Genomic DNA, 27,124 nt, shown 5'->3' on the forward strand with positions numbered 1-27,124 from the left:
AAAAATCAATTCACCGTTCATCAGAAAGCATACACAGCTTGTCTCACCCTTATCCCACAACCTCAGCCTTTGTCTGTGCTTGACTGTGCCATTAACTGAACCAAAGCAATTTCTGCAAATTGAGCCAGAACAGCCTTTATTGACCACCTTCTTTCCCTACCACACACTCTCTGGCACCAGCTCTGTGTACTCAGCCCCAGAACCACAGGAGGAAGAGTTGTATTACCGTAGTGCATTGTGGATGGGTTCTACTTTACTTGCTCTTCCCAAGTGTTTTGCTCAGTGAGTAAGTGTAGGGATCACTAAACAGGGTTTTGTCATTGTTATTAGCTTCCACCGCTTTAGCACTCCACTTTGAAAACAGAACCTGAACATTTCATTTTCGGGCAGGGTATAAAAAGCAAAATTTAATGCTTAGAATGGTATTTAATCATGGAAGGATTCCAGTTTCAAGAGTCAAACCAAAGAAGTCAGCTTTAAACAGCATTATTTCACATTGGATTTATCCAGGAAAGAAACCGCTTTGCAGTGAAGGGCTACAGAACTAAATGCGTTAAGACATATACTTCTTTTTCCAGTTTGACTAAATTTACAGATTGCATACATCTTAAACAACTTAAGCAACCCTTTATTTCCTCCTAGGTTGAAAATGATTAGTGTGACATGCCATATATTTTAAACTTTCAAGAACAAATACTATATATGTACATATTTATTCCATGCCTGACACTTTTCATTTCAAATTCCCTGACAGAAAACGAATGATTCATATCCCTGCTAGTTTCAAACACAGTAAAGTTTCCAGAAAAAAAAACAAAGAACCTTCAACACGTGGTCTAAAGGAGCAAGTCAGCTTGAAAAATACTGATGCTGCTCCTTAAAAAAAAAAAAAAAAAATAGCATTAATAGCTGTAAAGTCTGAGAGCTCCACCCATTTCAGTCATAATTGCAGTATTGGTCAGATTACATCTTTGTGTTATTTTTACCGTTCAGAAATTTGATTTTTGTTCATGTCATTTTAAACACTTAAATGTTTAAACCTTTGTGATCTGGTATTATTCCCTTTCACTGCACCCAGTCAATCAGCAGAAGCTTACCGCTCTCACAGGCTATGCCCGCTTTGTGCGCAGCCCTCCAGCGTGGGGACGTTACGGCCCAAAGTCTCCTCAGAGAAAGCGTGCACAAAATGGTTCAAATAGAACACGTCCTTATTTAGCCAACCAGCATAAAGGTAAAAAAAAATCCGACTTGAAGTATGATCATATTTTAGAAACAATTCAAATAGGTGGTTAAAGTTTGATTCCAAGCAGACGAGCTGACCAGAAGTCAAGATTACTTCAAACAAGGACACTGGCACTGGGCTTTGTTTAAGCAGAAGCTGACCCCTTTGTAGCACTTCCACAATGGCAAGAAACCAAAGCATAAGTGAAAATCAAGCTCAGCTGACAGGGGAGCTTGTAAAAAAAAAAATAATCAAAAATGGTGTATGGCCTTCAGTAAGAGGTACCACTCCTCACCCCATCCAAAAATGCAGTAAAGGGTGATTGAGAACTGGTTACTTCTAAGAAATCCCACGGAGCTCAGAAGAACACAAGTGTAACATGAAAATAAATTTAGAGGCGGATCTACTGGTAACATCTCTTCATGAATTCCTACTTCTCAAAGGTTTTTCCTCTTTGCCATGTATCTAAATTTTACAGAAACAAAAATCCAAACCAAAATTCAAAGGGAAAGTTAAACTTTACTGCTCGGTTTTCCATGCCTGTGTCCTCTCCACTGCTTCAGTCAGCAGATCGGCAGGCAACCATCATGAACTCCAGACTCCCAACATTTCACCTTAAAGCATCCATACTCTGCTTTCCAACAAAGTGACTTCTGCTCCTAATGCATGAACTGGAGTTGTAAATACTAGAACGTTCTCTTACTCATTGAAGAGAACGACGCATTTTCAACGATTTTTAACAGGAACAAGATCTTACCCAAGTGTCTACTCATGTTACCAAAAGCATACAACAAAACCCATATAAATTACAATTATGTTTGCATTCTTTCACAGATTGATTCATTTCAGTCAATCTTCTATCACCTGCTACTTCAACTGCTCTCAGACGTACCTCAATCATTAACAACTGAGACGGGCTAAAACAAGGGCTAGTGGCTCTAAACCTGAGAGAAAAAAACTAGAATTGCCTTACATAGATTTTTTTTTTTTAATTTTCTTGCAGTAATAAGTCACACACAAAACACCTGTACCTTTCTTTTGGCACAATGATTTTTTTTTTTTAAAAGTCCTTCAAGTCAACTCAACGAGGTTCTTTACTGAATGTTGTCTACTGTCCACAAAAAAAAAAGTTAAAACATTATTTCAAAAGGAACAAAAAAAAATTTACAATTGTACACAAAAAAGTCTTGGATTTTATTGAAATTTCAAGTCTTGTATCAAACAAAAACTCTTCTTCAGACAAAAATATTCTCTTGGTGTCCTCCGGATCCCACCAACTCTGAATTGGTCCTTTAGTGCCTCCGTTTTGTCATCTCACAGAAGTCCACGCGGCTGGGCTGTTCCGTTAGGTCTCATTTTATCGCGTGAAGGAACGCACATGCCGACCTCTTCCACTGCCTCCACTAACAAACTTCCCTCTTGAGCCACCACTGCTACTACTATTAGCACTTGTCCAAGATGGTCCAATTCCTCCCCGGCCTCTGGAAGCACGATCGCGAGGACTCGGTCGGTAGCCTTAAAGCAAAGAAAAGTATACTCAGTTGGAAAAAAAAAAAAAAAAAAGCCTAGGCGTAGCAGGCGCTGTGAAAGCATAAGAAACGAAATCAAGACGAGACACGAACTGGGTCTGTTTTCTCCTTTCAATTTTCACCTTTCTTTTAGGCAAGCGCTTTTGTTTTGATTGGCTCTGTAACTACCGCGTAGCTACGAAGACAACTGAACTGCGAAAAACCGATTGCAAAATTAAGATTCTGCGCTCAAGCGTTCAATTCAGCAAGTCTTACGGGTTACAGGACAGTTCTTACGACAGTACGGGTTTGACAGTCTCAGTGACAACTGTTCATATATGCTTAAAGCATTTGCTGAATTTCAAGGTGTCTGCAGCATCCTTGCACGGTTTCATTTGTAAAGCAAAAATGAAATTCAAGGAATTTTCTATAGTTCGATGCCCATATGAATACCATGTACCTGCGGAACTTAATGGTCTCAGTGGTGGCAGTGGACCCCTGTTAAAATTGCTTTGACCACCTCTACTGTCATTGTAGGTTCCTCTGGGCGTACTCTGGGCGCTCCAACTTGAGCCTCGAGCGCCTTCACGGCGACTGTAATTTCCTAGATATGGGGAGAGAAAAAACGCACGCTCTTGAGCAAATCTTTTTTTTTTTTTTTTCCATTTTAATCCTTTGTGATATTCAGGGTGGATAAACGTAGCATTTACATAACTCAGACAGATAATGCTACTCTGCATCAACTTACCCTCACTATTTTAACTCAAAGTGTAAGTTATTTTCCCCTGATCCTGTGCATAGTACAATATCTACCTTCCAGACATGAAGTCAAGCTTTAAAAACATTCACATTAATTCACATTATCTAGTGTACTGAGATAGACCCCTATACTTTAAGGTAAATAATCCTACACTTTACCTTAAAGTATATGTAGCAGTGTTTGTGGTAAAGTAAATCCTAGTATGTATAACTTTTATAAATTAAAATATTTGGTTTCCACTGTGCAGATTTGTCTTAATTGTCAGGTGGAAAGGAAAGGAATGCAACCTTGTCTGTATATGAAAAAAATTTACACTCTGTAACTAGAATCTCCAGGTTCAATCAAACTGCACCTTGCTCCTGTCAGAATCTTCCATCCTTTTATTCGAGCCCCATTTAAATCCAGAGGTGGATTTTGAGGTTTGATTTCAGGAACTACCACATCAAAAATGGTAGGGAGGGCTTTGTATTGTCAGTGTAGGACTGCATCTGTAAAACACTCCAACAGTTGCTATACACAAAACCATGACATCAGAAAGAAAACAGCTAACTCTTTGTAAGAGAGAAGAGTTTAGTTCAATTCCACAGCACATGAGAGAACCTTTTTAGTGCCAAACAACTTCTTTCCTTCCCAGATACACTGGGACCAAAACATCACATGCCAGGGGTGATTAATTGCTGGAAGATCGGGCTAGTATTACCGAAGCATTTTAAGCATTCAGTTACTACAACTCTGATAGAAGAGCAAACGTACCTTTTGAAGCAGGTGGGGTAAAGAACCTGTTCTGGCTGTGAAAAGCTCCCCGTCCTCCACGATTCCCTGAGAACCCACCACGTGAAGAAATCTTCTGGGACACTTTCGGTGGCCTTTTGGCTGGTGGTATCCCATCCGGAGTGACGACTTCTTTGCTCTCCGCAGCAACAAAATCATCCACGTGCATGGAGGGCGGCCTGCTGGTGTTCTGCTTTCTCTGACGGAAGATATCATGCGGTCGGATTCCTTGTCCAAATCCTCCCCTGCCTCTTCCTCTCGGTGGCGGCACAACGTGAGCTCTCTTTGCAGGCTCTATGTATTCAGATTTCCCACTGTCACGACAAACCACAGTTTATTTAATTAACAGAAAAATTTATTAAGTCAAATATTCTTCATATTGGAGACACCATTTAAAAGGTATTCAACATTTTGGGAATATACAAAAAAGTGCTAAACATACTAATTATTTACTCATTAAACTCATCTTACCTTGAAGTTATGAAGGTCTCATGCTTGTGCTTGCCAAGTTTGAAACCTTTTGTGGTTTTTGTCCGGCCAGGGGATGATGGTTCTGACAAAAATGACCTCTCCAACTCAGCTTGCAAATCGAAGTCACTGCAGCCCTTCTCCGACAGCTCGATTAAGTCAACTTTTACCTGCAGTAACAGAGGGTGTTTTATCACAACAATCATCACTAGCACCTCTGAAGAAGAAAACATGCTGCACCAGGATGGATGAGATTCAGCAAGGGTCCCAAACCTACTCTGGAGGTCCTCCTGCTAGAGGATTCTCTCCCTTTTAATGCAGTAGTGTGGCTCAATACAAAAGTACCATACATTAAAAAGAGCAGCAGAACTGCAGCAAAATTGTCTTAAAGGTTCTAAGTTAAGGGCTAAACTTTCAAGTCTGAATGCCTGTCTTGTCACTAAATGACTTACGGTAAAGCACTCTTAAGCTACAGTTCCAGAAATTTATCAGTGCTGCTTTTATATGGGAATGAACAGTTTGGGTTTTGCTTAAAAAAATAAGTGTCTTTGCAAATAAATATTAAAAAGTAAAACTAAAAAAGAAGGAAGGCAATGAAGTCAACAGAAAGTAACCAAGCTAAGGCATTAACAGCTTAGTTTTTAAAAAAGTTATTTGTGAAAACTTTGTGCATGTAGTTCCTTTTTTTTTTTTTTTTACTGTCTTTTTTTTTTTCCCACCCTTGTTCACGTCAGAGCAAAGATTTTGAAACAGAGGAGAGCTATCAGGCTGTTCGAATATTGCTCCAAGGACAGAAGATGAGCAAGGAAAAGAGAAGATAAATCCTATTCCTTGTTTAAGCTTAACACAAATTACTGAGAAGACCCAGCAGCAACACAAAAGCAGGTTAGGACTGATGCAACAACTGCAACTCCCTCCTACATCAGAGGGCTACAGAAGGTGCCAATTCTTTGGCTACTTCCACGTGAACTTGGGAGGTGTTTGATGACAACCTTTAACAAATGCCAGCCCCCCTTTATGTGGGTCAATTTACAGGGGTGAGCGAAGGAAACAACGCTACTAGCTCAGGTTAGCCTGATATTTAAATCCCCTTCAGTAACGTTGATGAAGCCCCTTACCATATCCAGATCAGTCTCAATTTCTTCAGCCTGGAAGGGTGAGAACCACATGGGCTTCAGCTGGTCGTCCATCACGTCTGCCAACACGTAGGTAGTCCTGCAATGAGACAGATGCCTGATGCCTGTGGGATTATGAACTATGGCCAAACACAAGCATGAGCAGCGCCACGGAACCCAGGGGAAATATTGCTGCCCTATCCTTGATAGTTTTATGGAATTAAATACACTGGAACTAGTAAGGAGTAGCAACAGCACTTCTGTTGAGATCTTGATTGTAATATAAAATGCATAAATTATTGCATGCTATTAAATAAATCACAGGCTGTACGCCCACACATTTATCTGCTTTACCTGTTGTTAAACAAATTCTGAAGAGAGTCTGGTGCAGAAAGAAGAGGCTCCACATCTTGGTCACTTAGTGGACAAGAATCACCTGCTGATTCCAGCATTTGCCTGACGCCAACGATGTTGTCCAGCAAGGATTCAAGGCCATCGTCTTCCTTAGAACGATCCTAAGTCAACACATTACAAGACAGAATTTGTTCCCCTCCTCAAAAAAAAATACATTTTGATAATTATTTATAAAAATACTACATGAAACAGCATTCTTCGTCCTTTATTACAATAACAGTCTTCTCAGCAGTAGCCAGTGCTCTCTCTTTTGTGTATTATCTGCCTTTTACCACACAGCTGTCTATGCTTTTATGGTGTGTAAATACTCCCTGCACAAGGGGATCCCAACCCTACCTGAAGCTTCTTAAAACAACAGCAACAGCTATTCCCAATTCTGCAAGGTCTGCTACAAAAACGTGTATCCTTCTCATCGAGAAGTCTACGTTGTTCTAAAATCAGAGTCAGATACCAGATTGCAATGTGAACCCGATTATCCAAATTCTTTTACCATAACATGTTTCTCCAGATCAAGCAGTAGATTTTCTGGGGTTTCCTCCTTGCTCTGCAGAAGATGTTTCAACTCTGCAGTGGTCAGACCCAGCGTTCTGCCTGGGTGAGATCCATCCACTTCCATCAGGCTCCCATCATCTCCACAGCATCCCTGGAAAACATGAGGGATGGGAAATAAGTAGATATTTATTATACTTCTGGATGGCAAACCCCTTAGAACTCAAACAAATTAGAGAAATCAAAGGAAGCAAATTTACTCTGCATATAATGCAAAGTATTTTTAATTAAGTCCATTTCCATACGCTAGTTCAAATGCTGCACCAAGATGAATCCAATCCTTTCCCATATAAGCTCAGGTTTGTATCAGAGAACTAACATTATTTTAAACGTCTTTCTATACTACTTGTTAGTAGTTCTTATATACTACTGCATTTTATTTATGTCATACTTTCTATGCTACATAGCAATACAGCTACTCTAACACATCCCCATCAAATCAGAACCTGGATGCAGCAGCACACTATTCGCCTAGGAAAGCCAGTACAACTAATTCACAGTTTCACCAATTACACAAACATATTTTCTGCACAGAGTTGGCACTTGGAATGCTTGCTAGGGTCTTTTTTTTTTTTTGTATTGCCAGCGTGACTTCTCGAAATACTTCATTTGTAGCTTGAAAATAAATAATTGCACTTTTCTCCTCAAGAATCATTATGCTATTTTCTCCTGCTGAAAGCAAGCTTTTATTTATTAAACATATGTTCTGCCCAGCTTTCACAGATTTCATTACAAAATGAAGATGGCACTAACACTACTCATAGAAAAGCCAGACTCAGCAATCTAAATAGTCACCTGCTTTCTGAGATCATAGGTCCCAAATGCATCTCACCCTGCAATTTCAGAGTAACGCAGCTGAGTTTGTCTAACTATTCCATACTCACTCACCAGTGTATCCGAGTTTAGAAGCTGCCGCATAAAATCCAAGAAAGAAGAGGCCAGTTCCCCTGTGTCTTTGCTGAAACTGGTGATTACTCGCTTTAATACAGTGTACAGAGCACTGCTGTGTTTTCTTAGGGAGCTGTTTTGTTATAAAAAGAGAAAATACTTTTTTAGTGCATACATTGTGACCACCCTGCTGTAACTTCTTATAAGAAAACAATATATATTGCAAAACAAGTTTGGTACAATTAATAATTATGAAATTGGGGTTTGATTACAAAGCTGGAACTTCATTGCTTTCTCTCTATCCCACTGTTCTCACCAGGGCTGTCTGCAGATATTTCAGCCTGCACGTACACAGCTACACACACTACAACAATATCTCGAAAACCTGCCTGAAACTGGACTTCCACCTTGTGGGGGAAAGGCAGGAGTACAGAAGCTTTGGCTTGCACAAGTGCCTTGTGTATCAAGCAGGACTGTGCTTGCAGTTTCACTGCATCCCACAATGCCCAACTGCAGCAGCAAAACCAGAAACATAATCAGAAATGGCAAGGCCATGCACTGAAGCTGACAGATAGACACATGGGAATCCCAGAAACCACAGCATCTTTAACCTACTTATTTTTCACCTACAGGCTGTGTAGCTTGTTGAAATCTGAGCAGCACAGCTCTGTAACATTCCTTAGAGGAGTGTTTTGAGCAGCCTTTTATTGGCAAGGCTCCAGATGCTAGCTCACTCTTTTCAGGAACCTTGCACCCTTCTTGCCTCTCTGCACCTCACTTTTGGTGGGCAGAAATGGGTCCAAATATAGGACAGGGAAGAGTGCCAAAACAACGCAGTACTGTCCCCATATGCATATGTTCTGTTCAAAAGGGAGGGGACTTAATAGAAATAGTTAAAAAAAATCCCCGTTTCAAAAGCCCTAATTGCCTGGTGGTTAAAACACTCTGGGGAAGTTTTTTCATCTAAACTGAATTCCCTTAAAACAGGGGAAACAACATACAGCTCTTCAACATCTCAGATGATAGCTGTATCTACTGCTTTACTCAACAGGAAAGGACACCAGCACTGGATCTCATTTTAATTCTCCTGCCTTGGGGTGGGAGGAAATGGAAGACAAGCTTTTTTCCCCCAATACTTTATCTGCTTCTTAAAAGAAAGCGCTCCTGCGTGCCCACTACAGAAATGATTCATAGGTAAAATCTCAAGTGGAAGAGAAAAAAAATAAAGAAAAACACGGGAAAAAAGACACCTGAGTATAACACTGAAGCCTCAAAACAGAAATGAGAGTTCAGGTGCCTTGTCTTCAGCATTTCCTGCTAGATAGAGCGATCTCCTACTCAGTGTGCTGCATGCAACACTAAGAGATATTTATACTTTTGTAGGGAAAGTGAAAAGAGCTTCAGCAGTTTCTTACAGAGACCAAAAAGTGAACTCAGTGTTCAGAAACTTTTATACTAGAAATATGATCACTTGATTATTAAAAATAAGTGTTCTTCCCAATGTTATTTTTCTGCATTTTAAACAGTAAAGTTTTAGGGATTCTCACTAAATGTTGTCATTCTAGCACCTGTCTTTCTAGACATCTGATTTCACACTGCAGAAGTTTTAAATACCTCTAAGTTGTCAGAGATACCTTACGATACCGTACCTCTTTAAGTGATAGAAGCCGTAGTCATGCTCTGTAAGGAACATCATTGTTCGGATGCAGGTCAGCAGACAACTGTAACTGCTCTCAGAATTGGTTAATGTTTCCATTAAGCTGTCACAAATTAACGGCAGCAGATCCTTGTTTGGTAAGGAATTGGAGAGCTGCTCTAATTCCGACACAGAGCCTTCTGATGAACTTGGCAAAATGAGGGCAATATCCTACAAGAAGTGATTATTACACACACAGTAAGATAGACATAGCTGCGTCTGACACACCAGCAAGAAGCATAAACCATACATTATGTCACCAACACTAGGTTCTTTCACTACCCCTTTATCACCTTATTCAAGCATTTGACAGTTATTACTGCCACTAAAACACTAATCCAGTGTATCCTTTTTAATTTGGTTCTGTCAAGGGTTACAAACCATTACTGATTTTTCAAAACAAAAGCTTCAAAGGGTGAGAAGTGATGGCAAAGACACAACTAAATGCCAGAGTAACTGAATAGTATCTTATCTCTGCATTCAGCTCCTTGCTTACAGAGTCCAACTGTCCCTTGATCTTAAAACATTCATCCAAATTCAGAAGTTTTAAGCAATACCTACAAAGTTTAAGATCTACTTATAAGATCCCCTTCATATTTTATGTGGCATAAAACAAGATGGACTTTCACAATGAATTTGCATAGGCAAAGAGCTCTTGTTTATATAAATGGCTGACTGATCTCTGCCGACCAGCGCTCAACCATCATTTGTATAAATGCACCAAACCAAAAAAAAACCATGCATGTAGTAAGATAATTAAGGATGTAAATATATGCAAAAAAAAATGAGAGAACACCTGGGCTCGTCCATTAATCAGTTTTCAGGTAATATTTCCTACTCTGTTCTAATAGACTGTGTTTTGTTGTAATTTTCCTGTGTGATTTGTTTGTCTTTGTTTTTAACTGTGGCAGCAGCCTATCGTCCATACCTTCAGATTTGCAATGTATGTTTAAGAGGTTTCAGTTAGACAGCTGAGACCCAGATATTTATTCAATTGAGCAAAAGGTGAATAGTGACAGCATAAGTTTTACCAGTGGCCCACGTTACAAAATCTTCCCAGGAGGAGGAGAAATGACATTCCTCAGCTGAGAGGACAGACAGTCTGCATGCCAATCAGCCCACGGTCTCTAATGAGCTACCAGAACAGTGCACACAGAGCAAAAGAGATTTCATAAATTTAAAGATTTACGTTCAAGAACAAAAAGACTGGCAGCAAGTCCGCCAGAGCAGCCAACCATACACAATTTCTTACTTTTTGTATTTTTAAAATGTTGGATTTTTTCCCCCTTCAGGGAAAGAAACAAACAAATGAAAACAGGCACCTAATAACAACCTAATTTAATGTTTTGCCCAAAAGTGCCAACACACATTGTGCATTAGATGTATAAAATACCTGATCGCAGAGGGACTGCAGAAGAGAGGTTACATATTCAGCACTCTGTTGATGAGTGACGTTGTCTCCAGCTGACCGCATTAGAGCCAGGAGCTCCTGGAACACTTCTGCATACTTCTCATCACCTTTAGTAGTTCCGTTGATAAGATGCAGAATAGCCAATTTACAAGCTTTGTTTGAAGCCAGGGCATCCAATAAAGCAAGCAGTCGAGTGGTTTGTCCAGTGTATTGTTTCTCTTTATCTTCTGTGTTGCTGAAAGGATATCAATGCACATTGAATACATAGGAAAAACTGCTCTAAAATGATCTAAAAAGCTATAAAAATAATTAGAGGAGTCATAATTCCACATTTTAAACACCTAATGTATGTAAACTTACACTTTCATGTACTTTTTAAAAGCTGTTTAACTTTCACTAAACATCTTTCAGTTGCATCATAAATTATCTATGCATTTAACACACTACTGCATCTAATTATATGTAGATAAATATGCTTTTAAACAGTTATCTAATTATATGTGAATAAATAGGATTTTAAATAAACAATACTCATTGTTTCAATGTCTTCTGACATGGCAGTCTTCAACTTCCTCCAGCTTACAAATATCTACATTTCCCTGTTTTCCCTGTTCCTGTTTTACTGGGACTTTACTGCAAATCCCAGTAATATAAACTTCACCTCTACTGATATCAGGTCAACTTTTATTATTTATCTTAAATAAGTCTTGTAACAGTTCACTGAATAAATAAGGCTTTGTAGGGACAACCCTAAAAAAGCCTTCTTAAAATACTTTCCATAATGTGAAAACTGAATACCTGTATGACATGGTTTATTGGTAACATCAAGCAGTATCAGGACATGGTATAGAGAACTGGACTGAGAATTCATTCTGTTCATAACATAAGTAACATTTCTGAAAGTATTTTTCTCCTGCTAAATCTACTGCAGAGAATTTGGGCGAATTTAATATTCCATTTGAGAAATCTTTGCAATAGCAAGCCAAAATACCTCTGCAGGTCTTCTACAATCAGATCCAACACAGTCCTCATGATAAGAAGAGCAGTGGGTGAAGCCAAGTCACACAGCTGAACACAAATACGTCTCAACATGTGCTGAATAGGCTGGCAAGAAGAACCAGAGAACGATCTAACTATCTCTTGGATCAGCTTGGCTTGAACGTGAAGATGCATGCTCCACAGCTTCCTGGTGTTAAGTGCCACTGCAATATCATGTGGCTCGATTACCTGCAGGAACAGAAGAACAGGAGGTTTTTCCTTTAGGCTTTTATCATGAAAAATGAATTCCACAACAAGGTATAAACAAATACTAAGCACTGATATTGCCCTCATCAGAAACACGCAATGCCATTTGCATTAATATCAGTAAACAACAGGGCATGGTTCCACAAATCAGGTATTCCTAACTCCTTCGGGAGCATGGGTTTTTACACATCTTTTACGCTTAAAGATCTCAAATTCAAGATCTGTGCCTTAATAAACTAAGAGTTTGGCATTCAGGGTTAAATTTAGAGGTTTCCTAGCCAACCATTTAAGTAATACAACGTAAATCTAGATAATCTGACAACAGACAGAAGAACATATGACTGTTAAAAAAACCTCCATATACATGTAAGAATTTTTTTCCATCAGAAACATATTTCCAAAGAATCTATGTGAATATAAATGCTTTACAAAAACTTTAATCCACTTTTTCATGTATCTGTTCTTTCTACAACTAAGAAAACGGTCAAAAGTGGTCTACGGGTTATGCGTAATAAAAATTCTTTAAAGAGTAAATAAATCCAAATCATACCTGAGTTGTCTGCATGGGCAGTGGAAGAGGCAAGAGTTCTGAAAGCAGTATGAGTCCAGAGAAAAAACCCTCCGGAATTCTCAAAATCGAGGAGAGGACTTCCTTTAGCATTAAAGACCAAGTATTGTTTGCCAGAGTTTCTTCTGAAATGGTAAGTTTTTCATTAACACCCTGCGTAAAAGTCAGCAGGATGTCAACGATGTCATTCTGAATTTTCTGCTCATCGCTATCTAAGCGGCCCGAGAGCGGGATAGAACACAGGAGCATGTGTAAAGAGACGAGCGCCGACGGGACGCGCATGTCCTTGAACTCAAAGGATCCGCCCCGCAGGAGTTCTGTCAGCATCGTTTTCAGGAGCGTCAGCGTACAGCGGGCCATGGAAATCGTCGTGACTCTGTGAAGGGTGGTGCCCATGTTGACGTGGAGTCGCCAAGGCTGAATGAGGATGCTGTTCAGCTTCTGCAGGACCCGGATGAAGGTGTCCATTCCCTCGGAAGAGAAGAGCTGAATAACTGCAAGGTTCCATTTCAGGTCTTTCTGTTGACCTGTACAGAAAAAGAAACAAACATCTCTGTATGTCTAATTCCTCCTGGGAAATCACAGTTACGCTTGGGACATTTTTAAGTAAGAAACTCAGAAAATTGAGATTTCTATGCTGAACAGTAGAAGTACATTTACCATACCTTCTACCATAGGTGGCGGACACGCTACATGACACAGGACACGAAGGGCCGTAGGAAGGCCAACTCCATCCGGGGTCATCAAACTGTCAATATTCTTAAAAACAAAGTTAAAATAATCAAAGTGTATTAGAAGGAAGGGCTTTATGAAAAATACATTATTAGCTTAATGGCTACTCTTTCATTCCAGTCGGACTATCAGATTGTTAATCAAACCGAGATGCTTAATTACACCGACAAGCAAATTTAACATAACTTACAGAAGACTCATTTTACTGCCACTCATTTTCCACTTCTTTTTTTTTTTTTTTTTTTTTGAAAAACAGGTCCACTACACACTAATTCTGATAATCTGCAGCTATCCAAAGAGCTCTAAAGAGACTACAGGACCAACGTATCAACAAGTCCACCAGAACAAGCCTTGGAAAATTAGTTATGGACAAAATACAATTAGTGTTTAAAATATATAAATGTATTATATACCTACATACATAAATACACAAAACTATGCCTTTATCATTCACTGACTAATATCAGCCTCTGTTGAAGGAAATGGAAGCATTTCAGTAGTATCTATTGAAGCAAAGAAGCATCCTCTGGGAGCTAACTTCAGGAGAAAGCAGTTGGAAGCCCCTTTCAGATGTTCTGTTGAAAAAGTATCCTGTATAAAGTGTCCTTGCTAACTAAAGCTGCAAGATGAAGATCTGCTGCCTGCTCAGCACAGGTGGAAGAGCAACTTGTCTCTGCCTGCAGAATTACTGCCCAAGATCTGCCAGCTGAGAACTCAAGCTCCTATGCTGATCCCTCTTCAGGCTAATAATCTCTTGGCCCTAGGATCCCAGGGGGTTCCCCTGGGTTTTGTACTCAGTTACCTGCAGTTTTATTTCAATATGTATAATTGAGAGCAAGAACTGGCTTAGATTATAAGCTTTAATAAACACATCTATTTTAGATAATATTTTTAAATGTTACTACATGTGTAATATAAAATATCAAAGCTACAAAAAAGCATAAGCCTACGGAGCACAACTAAAAGATAGCATCTATCTGTATTTTACTAACCTGTTTGATATATTCAATGAGATTTGGAATACAGTTTATTTCAAATCTAAGATTTTTCAAAGGTTCAAGCCACTTGCTGAGCTCTGCAGGGAGAAAAAAAAAGATTACCTACAGTTAATCAAATAATTTGTCAAAGAAACTATAAAACTTTATGTCCTTAATTCACACGAAGGGTACTAAGTGCAAGGGTGAAATCCATGAGGCAAACATTGTAGCTGTAACCAGCTGAGAAGCATCAACAAAAGCAAGACTTCAGAACAGCAGGTACACTTCACATACATGAACAGAATTTTTCTCAAGTCAACCTGAACACAACACAAATAAGCTGAAAATTATGTACCTATAATTAAACATTTTCTAAAAGGGTCCCACTAAATATCTAAAAGGGTCTAAATATCTAAAAGGGTCCAATAAATAAAAAGCCATTAAGAACACAGACACATTCTCCTTAGGTTATCTGTAATAGGTTACTACAAACTGAAAATGAACATCCTATTAAATGCCCAAATGTATCCAGTACCTGCACCAGTAAGACCTATCCTCTCTGGAAGTCTTTACACATTAACAGATTCTCTCAGTCCAGAATAACCTGAACATCCCAAGCTTTGGGAGAAGAGATTTCAAGTTTCAAAACCCATTAGTTCTGAAAATAGGCAGAATAATGGGAAGGTTCAGAGGTTGAATGGCTATGAATCAACTACTATTCTCAGCTTGATTTCATGATTTAATAAACCAGTTCTCACTTCTCATGAAATAGTCTGATCAGATGAGATGAAAAGAAATAAAAGAATGGCAGAAAGGGAAATTAAACTAAATTTTTGAAGAATTCTGGTTTCTGTTGGAGCATTTAAGTTTTGGGAGAAACTGCTGGCACACGTACACACATCAGCGAAGCAGCACAGAGCACAGCCCTGCAGCTTCAGGTCTGGGTGCCAGAATGGTCGCCAGCGGGCTCTCTCTGATCTGCTCCATTCCAAATGATCTGGGTCTGACATGCAAGTCGACACAAAGGAAGAAATAACCCAAATCACAATTTGGAAGTCAAAAGATTTAGTAACAGAGACCCGATCGTTCCATGCCAGTTGGCCCAGCTGCCAGGAAACAGTCCCAGGAATATTTATTAGTATATACATAAGCCTACATCACTAAGGAAAACAAAAGTAAGAGTCTGCTGGCTAACTAGTTAGCCCATTTTTACTGAAATTTGCTCTCTTAAGTTATTTTCAACACAGAAACCATTTCAAACTTCCTGTAATTATCCAAAATTCATGGCAGTTATTATTGCTTGAAAAATAATTTAACTATACAGAATTTCCTATTTAACTCTCATTAACAGGGGGAAAAAACTGCACATCATCTCTGTGACTCAACTAATCAGATGCAGCTGGAAAAGGAATTTCATTATATGCATTAGCCAAACCAGATGATTGTGAAGTGCCAATTACCCACATATAAAAGGTTTCTCCCATACATTCCAACAATTCAGCTGATAATGACACACGCCCTACCTTGCAATTTGGTGTTATTTTCGTCTGCCTTACAAAGCTTCAGCAAAGGCGCCGAGTGCTGCTCCAGCATTTGGACATCACTGGAAGACTGAACCACCAGCAGAACCAGGATGCAGGCGTAGTTGTAAGCAACTGACTTCTTAGACTTCGAGTCTCTGGAACAATGATAAGAATTTCCTTTAGATCTCAGCTAATGCAACTGGGTATTTCTCACATTTTCAATCTCTGACACCTGAAAATCTACCTCCAGAACTTATACCTTCAGCAAGGCTTTCCCCATATGGTTATTAAAAAAAAATAACAATCTCCTGTGCTTTTTGAGAAGTGAAAGCTTTCATTTACATTTATTTATCATCCACAAGAGACCTGAGTACTGACTAGAGTCAACTAGTCAGAAAAATCTTCCCATAACTTTGTTTCCATTTTTTAAATCTTGCTTTAAAAGCCCTGCTACCTGAAGTAGTAAGACTGCCTGTCCAGCAAAAACAACTTTTTTTAACACATACAAGAACTTCGTAAACTGAGAGATTCCCAGCCCTGAATAGCATGCAGCATCTGGTTTTCCCAGCCAAATCTTCTGCTCGTTTCAAGATGAAATCTTATACTTTAATGAAAAATGCCTACTAACTGATTTTTTTCATACAAATGAATGTGTGACCTGTATCACAACACCTTTGTGGATGACCGCCACAAATTTTGGGCATTAAATAGTTGATCACAACTGACAGGCCTGATTTCCAATAACACTGTCCTACGTAAGATATTTTTTAAAAGATCATGGTCTAAAAGAACACAGATTTTTAGATATACTATTTTTGAATATATTTTTAAAAGGTAGATACTTTTAAGTAAAAACTTAAAGGATGCAAATATAAATTACCCTAAAGCTTCTTTGGAATAGTACTCCATTAAAGTGATAAGACTTTGGAGGTTTTTCTCCAGGCTGAAGACATGAGCCACGGCAGATCTTCCCACAGGGTTAAAGGTGATCAAGTAAAGGTTGTGAAGCGTTCCCAAGAGATCCGAATGGTCGGTTTCCTCGCTGGCCGTGCACCGCTGGAAGTGGCAAAACAATTCTGAAATGCACTGTAATGTCTGCGTCGAGTGCAGGAGCCACAGGGCAAAGGTGTCCTCGTTTGCACCATCGGACTGGAGGCCTTCCTCTTGATCCGGATCGGAAAACTGACAAAGAGCTCTGATCAGCAGGTTCGTCGCCTCGTACTCGGAAATGAAGAAGAGGAGACCCTTCTGGGACTGCGCCAGGAAGCGCAGGAGGTCACGTATAGCTTGGAGCACACCCGGGTGCACACCCGTCACTGGAATAGACAGCAGCAAAGTGATACACTCCAGGAAATGGTGACTGTGAAGATACCTGAAAAAAAAAAAAAAAAAAAGTACAAGGAAATAATCAGTAATGTTACAACCATCTGCCAGTACAGTACAATAATAAAATACAAAATTAATTCAGTGCTTACTGCTCTGTGGACTAAGCGAAATGACTAATTAGGAAGTAGTACAAAATTCTAAGCACACAAAACAGTTGCTGGAATATTTACAGGAAGCAAGTCCCTAAATATGAAGTACTGATTACCAAAACCAAGCGTCTGCCCCACAAAAACCACACCCTATCTTTTATTAAATTTGCTGCATTTGAACCGTCATTAATAGAGCATTTAAAACGTTTAATGCAGTAAGAAACCAGTCATTACCACGTACGTAGGAGGTGATTTGAAGACTGCTTATAGATGCTTCCATTTAGCTGTGACCCTACACTGCTGCTATCAAAGAAAACTGCTAGTTAGCATTTAGAGAAACACTTTCTAGCCTGAAACTTGCTAACAGAGAAATAACCCAGGGAATCCTTTAAATGGCTGCATGCAGACAGGCCTCAACTCGTCTGCCCACGTTCTGGCACACTGAGCTCGCCGACAGAACAGCACGCCGGCTTCTGTTTTGCCAGCTCAGCACACAGACAGAGGTAATTCCAGGCTCCTTTTATCCTTATGCACAGACACGTTCTTAGAAGATAAATGAAAAATGCTTTCCATCCACAACAATTTTCAAATACGCACTCGTGCAGCACCCAGCACAGCCACCCAGGTCTACGAATGCAACTGAGGAGCTAGCACACTACCAGCAGCAGCAAGAGGTGGACATTTTGCTATGCACATGGTAGGCTTGACTGAAAGCTAACAACACAGCAAGTATATTAAGTATCAAACTCTCTCAAAACAATCCAGAATCTTCCAATAAATACAAGGTAAAACACCTAGAAAAAAGAAATCCCTAGAAATACCTACACCAAGTTGATGGAAATACATTCTGAGAAGTGACCTTGCAAAAACCATACCTGAACAGGACAGGGTAAGGATCATCCCTTTCTGGAGGGCCTGTAATGCGTGCCATGGTTGGGAAAGATTTGACGGGTGGCTGAATCATTGTATGAGGAGCAGTTTCCATCAAATGGAAGATTTCTTCCAGCAGACTCACGAGTTTCTCCACCTCTCCTTCGCTTATGTTGGAAGATTCCAAAAGGTGATCCATATCCATAGGAGCCTCCACATCGTTCTCATATTCTTGGTTGGTTCTGTCAAGCCCTGCCAAGTCCTGGTCCTGTTCTGTCTCCGTGTGGTTAGGCAGAGGAGGCGTGCTCTCGGCTAACTGATCGACCACCTTTTTAATATCCGACAGAATCTCATAGAAGTGACACTTCTGGAGAATTGCAGAGCCAGCAGTGACTACCCTCACAGTCTGATCTAACAAAATGAGTTCAAGGAGTTTCTGATAACCACTTTTTTCATGCACGTCTACGCCACCTCTCAGAAACATTTCCATTCCCTCGGTCGTACTGATAACGCTATCCAGAGCTTTAAAAGCGTTAAGCTTAAGGGAGGACGATACATGGTCTGCAAACAACAGCTCAAACAACACATTAATAACTCCCGCCTGCAACAGTGCCGTTATTCCTTGCGTCCCACATTCCCCTAATGATGACACCAGTTTTGTCCCAGCTTTGAGTTGCCGGACATTCAAAGCGATGGGCTGCTTGAGAGCTACCTGAAGGTTTAAAGCTTGCAGGGTCCAGTCTACCAGCTGGGTTATGTAGTCCTGCTTTGTGTCTTTAACCTGCAGATAGCTCAATCCTTTTACTATTAAACTCGGAATTTCTTCTAATGCAGTCACCCACTTTGCACCCCTTTCCTCTTGATACAATTCCAGCAGTTCAGTTAATTTAACGGAGGCTTCCACTGCCCCTGAGTTTTCTTTTTCCGGGTCTTGGTCCTTTATTTTAGCAACTTCGTTCTCAAATACAGTCTTGTAAGGGCAGCTGAAGTACAGAAGAGGTCCAAGCTCCCTTTCAAAAGGTTCATACGTCACAGGAGGCACAGACGCCAGATCCTCAGGAGTGTACTCAATATCAAAGCTCGGATACTTGAATGTTTCACGTTCTAGATCAGCAATTCCATCTTCATCACTTGAAATCTGCTCGTATCCATCATCTCCTAAAAAGGGAAGGATTCAGTTATTAAATAAAATTAATTACGGATAATCCAGTTCATAAATGCTGAGAGGATGCTCACACTAAATAAGAAAATCTATTTAATACAAATATTACTGGTTAGGAAACAATCTTATGCTACTATACAAAAACCTTTCTCTCCCAAGCTCTAAGTGAAAGCCACAGCCAAGAGTATTTTTTGTGACAGGAGAGACATTTAGAAAAACAAAAACATTACTACAAAAATATTGTCCAATTTTCTTGTGATTCTATCTATCATTAAAGATCCACCTTGAGATTTTGCACAGACATCAGCAGGAACTTTGAATAATTCAAGATGACAAGTACTGACATTATTACATAAACAATTTTATTTGTTAACTGAGAAATAATTTGCTTCTCAACTTTCCTATTTCTTTAAACAGATCAGATAAGAAGATCCAGTGTTCTTTCTTATGTATAAAATCTGTGTTTTCCTGTTTTGTTTTGTTTTTTTTATAGGAAGTGACAGAAAGATTTACTGTAAGGGAATAAATATTCCTACTGTTCTCCTTGAGAGATATCAGAAGTATATGTACGGGACACAACGGTGCACTGACCATTGCAGAATGAGACCCAGTTCTTTACACTCCTAGTCATTGTAATGGTACTGCCTTCAAAATTTAAAGAAGTAAATGATTTTTTACTCAGCTTCTAGTAACTTTACTTACCTTCACCTTCCTCCTCCTCTTCGCCATCTTCTTCATCTTCGTCTTCATCTTCTTCCTCCTCTTCCTCATCAGGAATGCTCTCTACTGTATGCCCATCATCTTCTTCCTCATCCTCCTCCTCCTCAACATCCACATCTTCTTCATCATCTCCTTCTTCTGGTTGGTCTTCTTCCACTTCTCCCTCATCAGAATACTGGCTTTCTTGATGAATGGATGTTCTGTCAGGAGAAATGGGCTCGAAGTAATCCTCCCTGTGGTCCACATCATCTTCTTTTTCCCCAACCACTAAAAAACAATATACAGAGTTTCAGAAATCAGAGTACTTCTGTGAAACTGAATGCTCAGTAACATTTTAGAATTTTGCATTACACATTGTGGAGGTGCAAAAGAACATCCTGAAGAAAATTTTCAGATGTTTTGGCAGAACTCAAGCAACAATCACGCAGTTCAGCAAGATTGTAAAGAATTATGTGAGGAGTTTTCAGTACTTTAGAGATTCCAGAGGACTCAGCAGAAGCTGCAAACAGTGATGGAGGGGAAGGACCACAAATAACAGAGGCAACAAAAAACTCATAGAATGAGCAGTATGATCAAGCAGCATAATGATCAATATATTAATTGAATGTATCAATTTAAGAGTTGGTAGGTTTAAGAATATCAGTAATTAATTGATATAATTTAAGATATCCAACAGATCTTCTTTCAAATTCCTTCCCTAAAATAGGAATCTGTCCAGCAGGGTAACAGAAGACAGGAAACCTCACAATAGGCATCAAAACACAATTCTGACTCCGATAAGCATTGGTGCAGCAGATAAAACACAGCCTGGTTCTACCTGACACTGGCATAGGTTCATCCTCATCATCGTCAGGAGGAGGAGGGCCTGGAGGTGTCCTTGGTCCCCTAGGTTGTGGTCTTGGAGGACTGCCATTGAACTGGTCTTCTTTCTCTCCATCAGCTATGTTTATTATGAAAATAAAAATTTGCATTCAATAGAATTGCAGGAACAGAAACAGTACATTTTAGGGTTTTAGTTCTACTTTGGATAAAGGAACATGTTTTCCCAGCTGTTATTTAATCTGTATTTTACCTCTGCAGTACATGAGGCTGTTTTCTGAAATCACTTTTGATGTAAACAAGAACTACATCAATAAGCAAGGTTAACACTACAGATGTTTTTAACATAAGAAGGATCAAAATTAACATGGTTAATTGCCCTTTTTTGACTTTAGCACTATCTAGCAAAACTATTCCACTACCAATAACAACAAGTTACCTAAAAAAAAAAGGGGGGGGGATTATTTTACAAGAGAGAAGTAGATTAAAATATAAGAACTATTCAAATTTGGCAGCACAATACCTGTACCTTGAAAAATTTTAAATCTAAACCCAAAAGTCCGGTAGAAATCTACTCATGAACTCCATTCATGGCTATTCTAATGCCAAAATTTTGTGTTTGCAAAGCAAACACTTTTCTGTAATATGCTGTTACATACAAGCCACAAAAGGAAAGCTAATTATGGCTTCCAGTTTTTCTTTCTATGATTTTAATGCTTTTCCAACCTTATTTTTTGTATTATAACCATATAAAATTAATGAGTTCACACGGGTTACTGAATTTTGATGATCCTCAGTTATTTGCAATAGAACAATTAATCCACTCCCAATAAAGGACTAGAAAAGGGTCTACTCAAAATCATTCAGCATAAGTCTAAAAGAAAATACAAAAATATGGACAAAAAGCTAGAAAAATAAGGCCAGTGAAATCTCAGATGTTAAAGAACTGTGTTTTCAAATGCCATAATGTAATTTTGATATCTTTTTTTTTTTTAAAAAAAAAGAAAAAACAAAAACTACATCCTCTCACAAGGCTTACCATGTTTTGGGTTTCTCTTCAAACCAGGCTGTTGCTGGGGAGGAGGCGGCGGAGGTGGAGGCGGAGGAGGTGATTCTCTGTCATGACTGATTACTCTGTCAACTGAGCCATATATTGCCAAAGTCAGACAGTTGTACCATCCTCTTAGAACCAATCCATCTGTGTTGACCTGTTTTGTTTTTTAAAGGAAAGAAAAAGCACTTATAAAATAACTATTTTGAAGTTTTCTTTTGTGTTGTTTTTATCATTGTATCAGTATCTGCATAAAGGCAAGAACAAAGAACTGAACATTGAAGGATCTTTGTAACCCGCATTTTGAAAACTAAGGAAACTTTAAACATACCAATCATTACAACCAATAAGCAATCTTTCTCCAAAAGCATTCAATTACTTCCAATATGTTTGCTAACTAATACAGCCTACATGCTTGTATTATACACCCAGTTAGTGAAAAAAAAACATTACCATGGGTCACAAACATACTGATCAGAATGAAATAAACCTACACAGAACTGAGGAGGATGTGCTTCGTTGTGGCCTGCAGCCATAACATTCGGATTCATCTTTGCTCATAAGTAATGGATACCTCTGCTGGCAATCTCAATTAGAATTGTAAAGCAATCATGTCTTCCACAACACATGTAATTTATATAGCATCCATAATGGAGACTCTGAAGTCGTACGTATCTGAACTACAGGCAGAATTTATAACAACAACTTCAACAGTAAATGTTTTACTCAGTTCCAACACACCACATATTACCATGCTTATACGCAAATGACAGGCATGTAAAAAAAGGAAGTTTAAATGGCATTGCATTACCTTTGCATTGGGTCTGAAAATAATTGAAGTATTTTCATCATATTCGAGGCTGTTAAAAGTGAAAAAAAAAAAGTTATTTTCCATTAATATAAAGCACGTTTACAGAAATTGCCAATAATAAAATACTGAACAAATATACGCTCCTAAAAACAAGAGTGCAGAACCACTTATTTTCACGTTTCCTCAATACATTTGGGCTCTGTAAGCCTAAAAATAACAGAATTGTCTCATCTTTGAATCACAAACCTCTGTCCTCCCAAACAAACTGGAGCAAAAGGGCAAGGAGAATACAAACTAGCAAAAGGCAGACGAAACAAGAAAAGTACAACAGATACAGATTTTCTATCGTGCATGTTCTGCACTCAAAACTTCAACAAGACAAAAAGAAAGGTAGCTAATGAAGTCAAGAAGTAATTGTGAATGTACTTACCTCCCCAGCCTATCAAAAACCGGGGCACTTGGCTTGCTGACATTGTTGAAAAACAAGTCCAGTTGAAATGTATGTGGGGATGTCTCTCTGGAAACAGAACAAAGGCAAAAATTAAACCCATCAAGCTCCTTGTCAGAGTAAGTAGGCCTAACAAGGAAAAAGCTTCAAATTTTACTGTTTAAATGGTTCCCCCAAAGTAATTATGAGAGCAGCAGACACACAAATGCATTTTACCTTTTTAGACAGGAAGTTCTATGGAAATACACAAGGTGAGGGAAAACTAATAGGATGGTTTTCCTGAACCAGACACCCTATAGCTTTCACTTACCCGTAAGCCCTACTGTCGGGCAAACTTGTGTGAGCTCTCACTCCGGGAGGAATGACACGTACTTCATTTATGTAAACCACGCACGGGAAACGAACTACATCTATATTGGTACTTTGCTACAAAACAAAAAAGAAAGAAAACCGATGAAATGTAAAATGGAAGCCACATAACATATTTACGTGGTCTTTATTAACCAAACTAAGGTTGCAATCATAATAAATTATAGAATTCAATCTGTAAAATGTTAAATACTGGTAAACAGAAAAGATTTTTAAATGATCTTCTAGCACTTATTTAAATATTTGACACTTTCTTATAGACAACATTACAGGTTTATTTACATAATCAGTGATTTATGAGAATCTTTTAAATAGGAACAGTTTTTCTTCAACAGAAGGTATGCTGGTAAAGAGAAAAACTGGAACTTTAATTATTGAAAGAAAGACTAAGTATACAGTTCCCTTTTAAATAAACCGTATCAAGTTTATTATGAAAAATACTATGAAAAAGTTATGAAAAAATAATCTGTGTTCTAATTTTAAAGATACAGAAATGTTAAATTTCACACCTAATATCAGTAATAATTGTGATACTATAATTCTGTTTTGCTAGACCTATACAAAAAAAAACCACCATGTGACATTTGTTTACCAATTCTGCAACATCTGAAAACCTTTTGAAACTGAGATTTCTGTTTACAACACAGAAACAGCAAATGTAAAGACAGCAGCACTCCTAAAAGCCTGAGCAAACTCGGAAGTAATTGTAAGGTCACTGTGACTTCCTGTGTAGTAACCACCAAACAATTAATGCTGAAAGTCTCCTATTACTAAATTCATTTTATTAGGTGTATAAAGTGTATGCCCAACCTTAAACATAAAGACTTTCCCGAACAGAAGCTCGGAATCACACATCTCAGCTTCCAGCCAGCAAACTGGATTAGCAAAGACTGCACTAGCAAAACAAAAAAAAATCTGTCTATCAACATAAGTGAAAAATGAAAATTAGAAAAGTTATCTTCAGTAAAAAGTTACAGAACCTTCATCACGATTACAAAGCAAAAGAAACCCCAAAATTATCAGCACGAAGCAAGAAGGTACTAAGATTTTTAGAAAGCTATTAACTGAAGAAATAATCACAAGCAAAGTTTTATGAGGAACACTTAAGCGTGTGCTTTATGACACATACTGCTATAATTTAAGAAAAAATATCTATGCCTGCATCTTTTAGTGTACAAATACAGTATCTTGTCCCAGGGGCTGAGGTGTCTGGTCAGGAAGGTAGAACAAAAGGAGCCTGTGACAGGAGGCACAACTTCATTAAAGGAATGGGGTGGCTGTAACCCCCATGGGGTGATGGCTGTGGGAGCTCTCTGCTGTGCCTCTCAGAAAGATACACCACCTGCAGGACTCAAACTTTGAAGAAAGGCTGCTGCTAAGGAGGCTGTGCCCCCGGCAGCACAGCCCTGGGACAAACTGGTGAAATTCTACTGGACTATCTCTTAATCCCCATGCAGCAACTTCATCACAACACAACTGAACCCAATTTCCTTTTTCTCCAGATCATGTATTAAAATATATATATATATATATATATATATATATATATATATATATATATATATATATATATATGTGGTGGAACTGCAGATGTTAAACTACACAGCTAAGTCAAATAATTTTATTAGAAAACTAAAGGTTACATCTCATGAAGTGTAAGTTCCAAAGCAAGACTGATGATCCATTTAGCTGGAGAATTATCATAACAGGAAGGTGGTTTTTCTGCAATACGTAAACTGCTTTGTTTTTAATAAAAACTCAGTGTGGTTCTGGTTATGAAAAAGTCATTGGTGAGACTGAAAGTGCCAGAAAACAGCCTAGAGAATTAAAAAATGTTCAATAAGAGTGTGCACTGTGCTGGAGGAGATGGGGAACAGCTAGGGTGCCCTACCCACTGCTGTCTTAAATTGCAGAAGTAGAAATATATTTGGGGATCCATGAATGTGGCACTAGACAGGACTCCAGAATGACTTCTGGTTTGTTTTTAATCATAGCATTAGCTCTAAACGCTTTGTTTTCATCCTTGTACCCGTCCATGCATGGAGCTTCCTTCAGGTTACGCTAGGATTTATATCCCCCACCTTCACAGCCCCCATCCTCCCTTCTGAAGGGGAAGGAGGACCAGGCCTTGGGCAAACCCTGTTACCACAGGGATGCTCAGGCTCCCTGCAGCAAGCTATTTACTCACTTTGATTATCAGTTATCGAGCCTCACTTGAAACGAAGCATTTATTTATAAAACCTCCCCCTGCTGAAGCCGGCTCGAAACGCTCATTTTGCTCCCGATGCACAAAGCCCAGGGGTCCCCCAAACGCTCCCTAAAACCCCGGGGAAGCAGCAGCAGCAGCTCCTCCCGGCTCCTTCTCCCCCCACAGCCCCACCACAAGGAGCCCCACACACCCTATCCCCTTCCCCTCTCCTCCCCGTCCCCCAGCCCCGAGCTGCCGGCCGGGAGGAGGCTGAGGAACCCCCCCTGCTCGGCGGGCCCCTTCCCCGGGGCTGCTTTTTCCCTTTCTTCCTCCCTCTGCCGATCCCCGCCGCCTCACCTCGGCGCTCTGGTGCTTGAAGGTGTCGAGGAAGAGGAGCTCTGTGGCGGTGTCCACCGCCATCTTAGCGGCGGCGGGCGGGAAGCGCTTCCGGAGGCCGGGCGAGCGCTTCCCCGGGCAGGGGCCGCCGGGGCCATGACGGGGCGGCCGCGGCCACACGGGGCTGTGGGGAAGGGGACGGGTGGATGAAGTTTGTCCCCTGCTTCCCAGCAGCTGAAACCTTCAGTGTGTCCCCTCAGGAGTCCCTTCACGAGTCACCTCACAAGTCCCAACCCCACCCCGTTCGCCGGAGCGGGCTGTGTGGGGCTGCGTGAGTTTGGGGTTTGTCCCCATAACAGCAAAGCCCCGTGGTCCTTTAGACAGAGCCTAAGAAACGCAGCACCTCTAAACTGCCCCCATGCTTCTCTCAGTGGTGCTAATAAAGCCTCCTGAGCCCTGCCTTGTGTTTGGAACAGCTTCATGGCATTACGCCTTCTTGTGTGCGCACCAGGAACTGGCGGGGCTCCTCGCTTCAGAGCTTGCTGCTCTCTCGGCACCCCACAGTTTCGCTTGGCACCGGGAGGTTGCAGGCCTCCAGGTCGGACCTGGTACGAAAACATTGCATCAGTTCAAGCCAGGGTGTGGTTCCGTGCCTCCGTTTTCCACGCTGAAACTCGCTGGGGAAGGTTGGTCCCCACGCCACGTGCTGGGAGCTGGGTCACGACACGCAGCTCCGCAACCAGTTCTGTTGGTACCGCTGAAGACGGGGTTTGGGGCACTGCTGAAGCCATTGAAATAATCCTGCTGCCTCCCCATGCTACTTCAACAGATGTGCTTCAAATACCGCAAACTCTTCTGCAGAAACACCAGAGAATTTGGGAATCAAGGGCTCTCATACACAATACTGGCAGAAGACTGGCCAGCTTTCAGTCTTGCCCTGAGCTGGGACCCTCCTTTGCCCTGATGGACAAACAGATATAAACCCCTAAAGTGAAATACAACATTTTTATATGCGTATAAAAAACCAA

General features: G+C 39.9%; 1 protein-coding gene across 1 annotated transcript; it reads right to left on the bottom strand.

Annotated features, from left to right (window-relative positions):
- Window positions 1-387: 387 nt before the first annotated feature.
- VIRMA (vir like m6A methyltransferase associated) lies at window positions 388-26,400 on the bottom strand. The gene is made up of 24 exons (XM_068672270.1): window positions 26,118-26,400; window positions 23,514-23,629; window positions 23,186-23,272; window positions 22,756-22,804; window positions 21,933-22,101; window positions 20,892-21,014; window positions 20,057-20,341; window positions 18,198-19,350; window positions 16,728-17,219; window positions 15,848-16,002; window positions 14,340-14,422; window positions 13,281-13,374; window positions 12,598-13,142; window positions 11,794-12,029; window positions 10,785-11,037; window positions 9,345-9,562; window positions 7,696-7,828; window positions 6,749-6,901; window positions 6,199-6,359; window positions 5,848-5,944; window positions 4,733-4,899; window positions 4,244-4,575; window positions 3,191-3,334; window positions 388-2,737 (listed from the first exon to the last, which is right to left on the bottom strand). The coding sequence occupies exons 1-24, from the start codon at window positions 26,178-26,180 to the stop codon at window positions 2,580-2,582; spliced, it is 5,466 nt and encodes a 1,821-aa protein (XP_068528371.1). The 5' UTR covers window positions 26,181-26,400; the 3' UTR covers window positions 388-2,579.
- Between the last annotated feature and the right edge of the window lie 724 nt (window positions 26,401-27,124).

Source organism: Anas acuta, chromosome 2 (genome assembly GCF_963932015.1).
Source record: "Anas acuta chromosome 2, bAnaAcu1.1, whole genome shotgun sequence".
Lineage (NCBI taxonomy): Eukaryota > Metazoa > Chordata > Aves > Anseriformes > Anatidae > Anas > Anas acuta.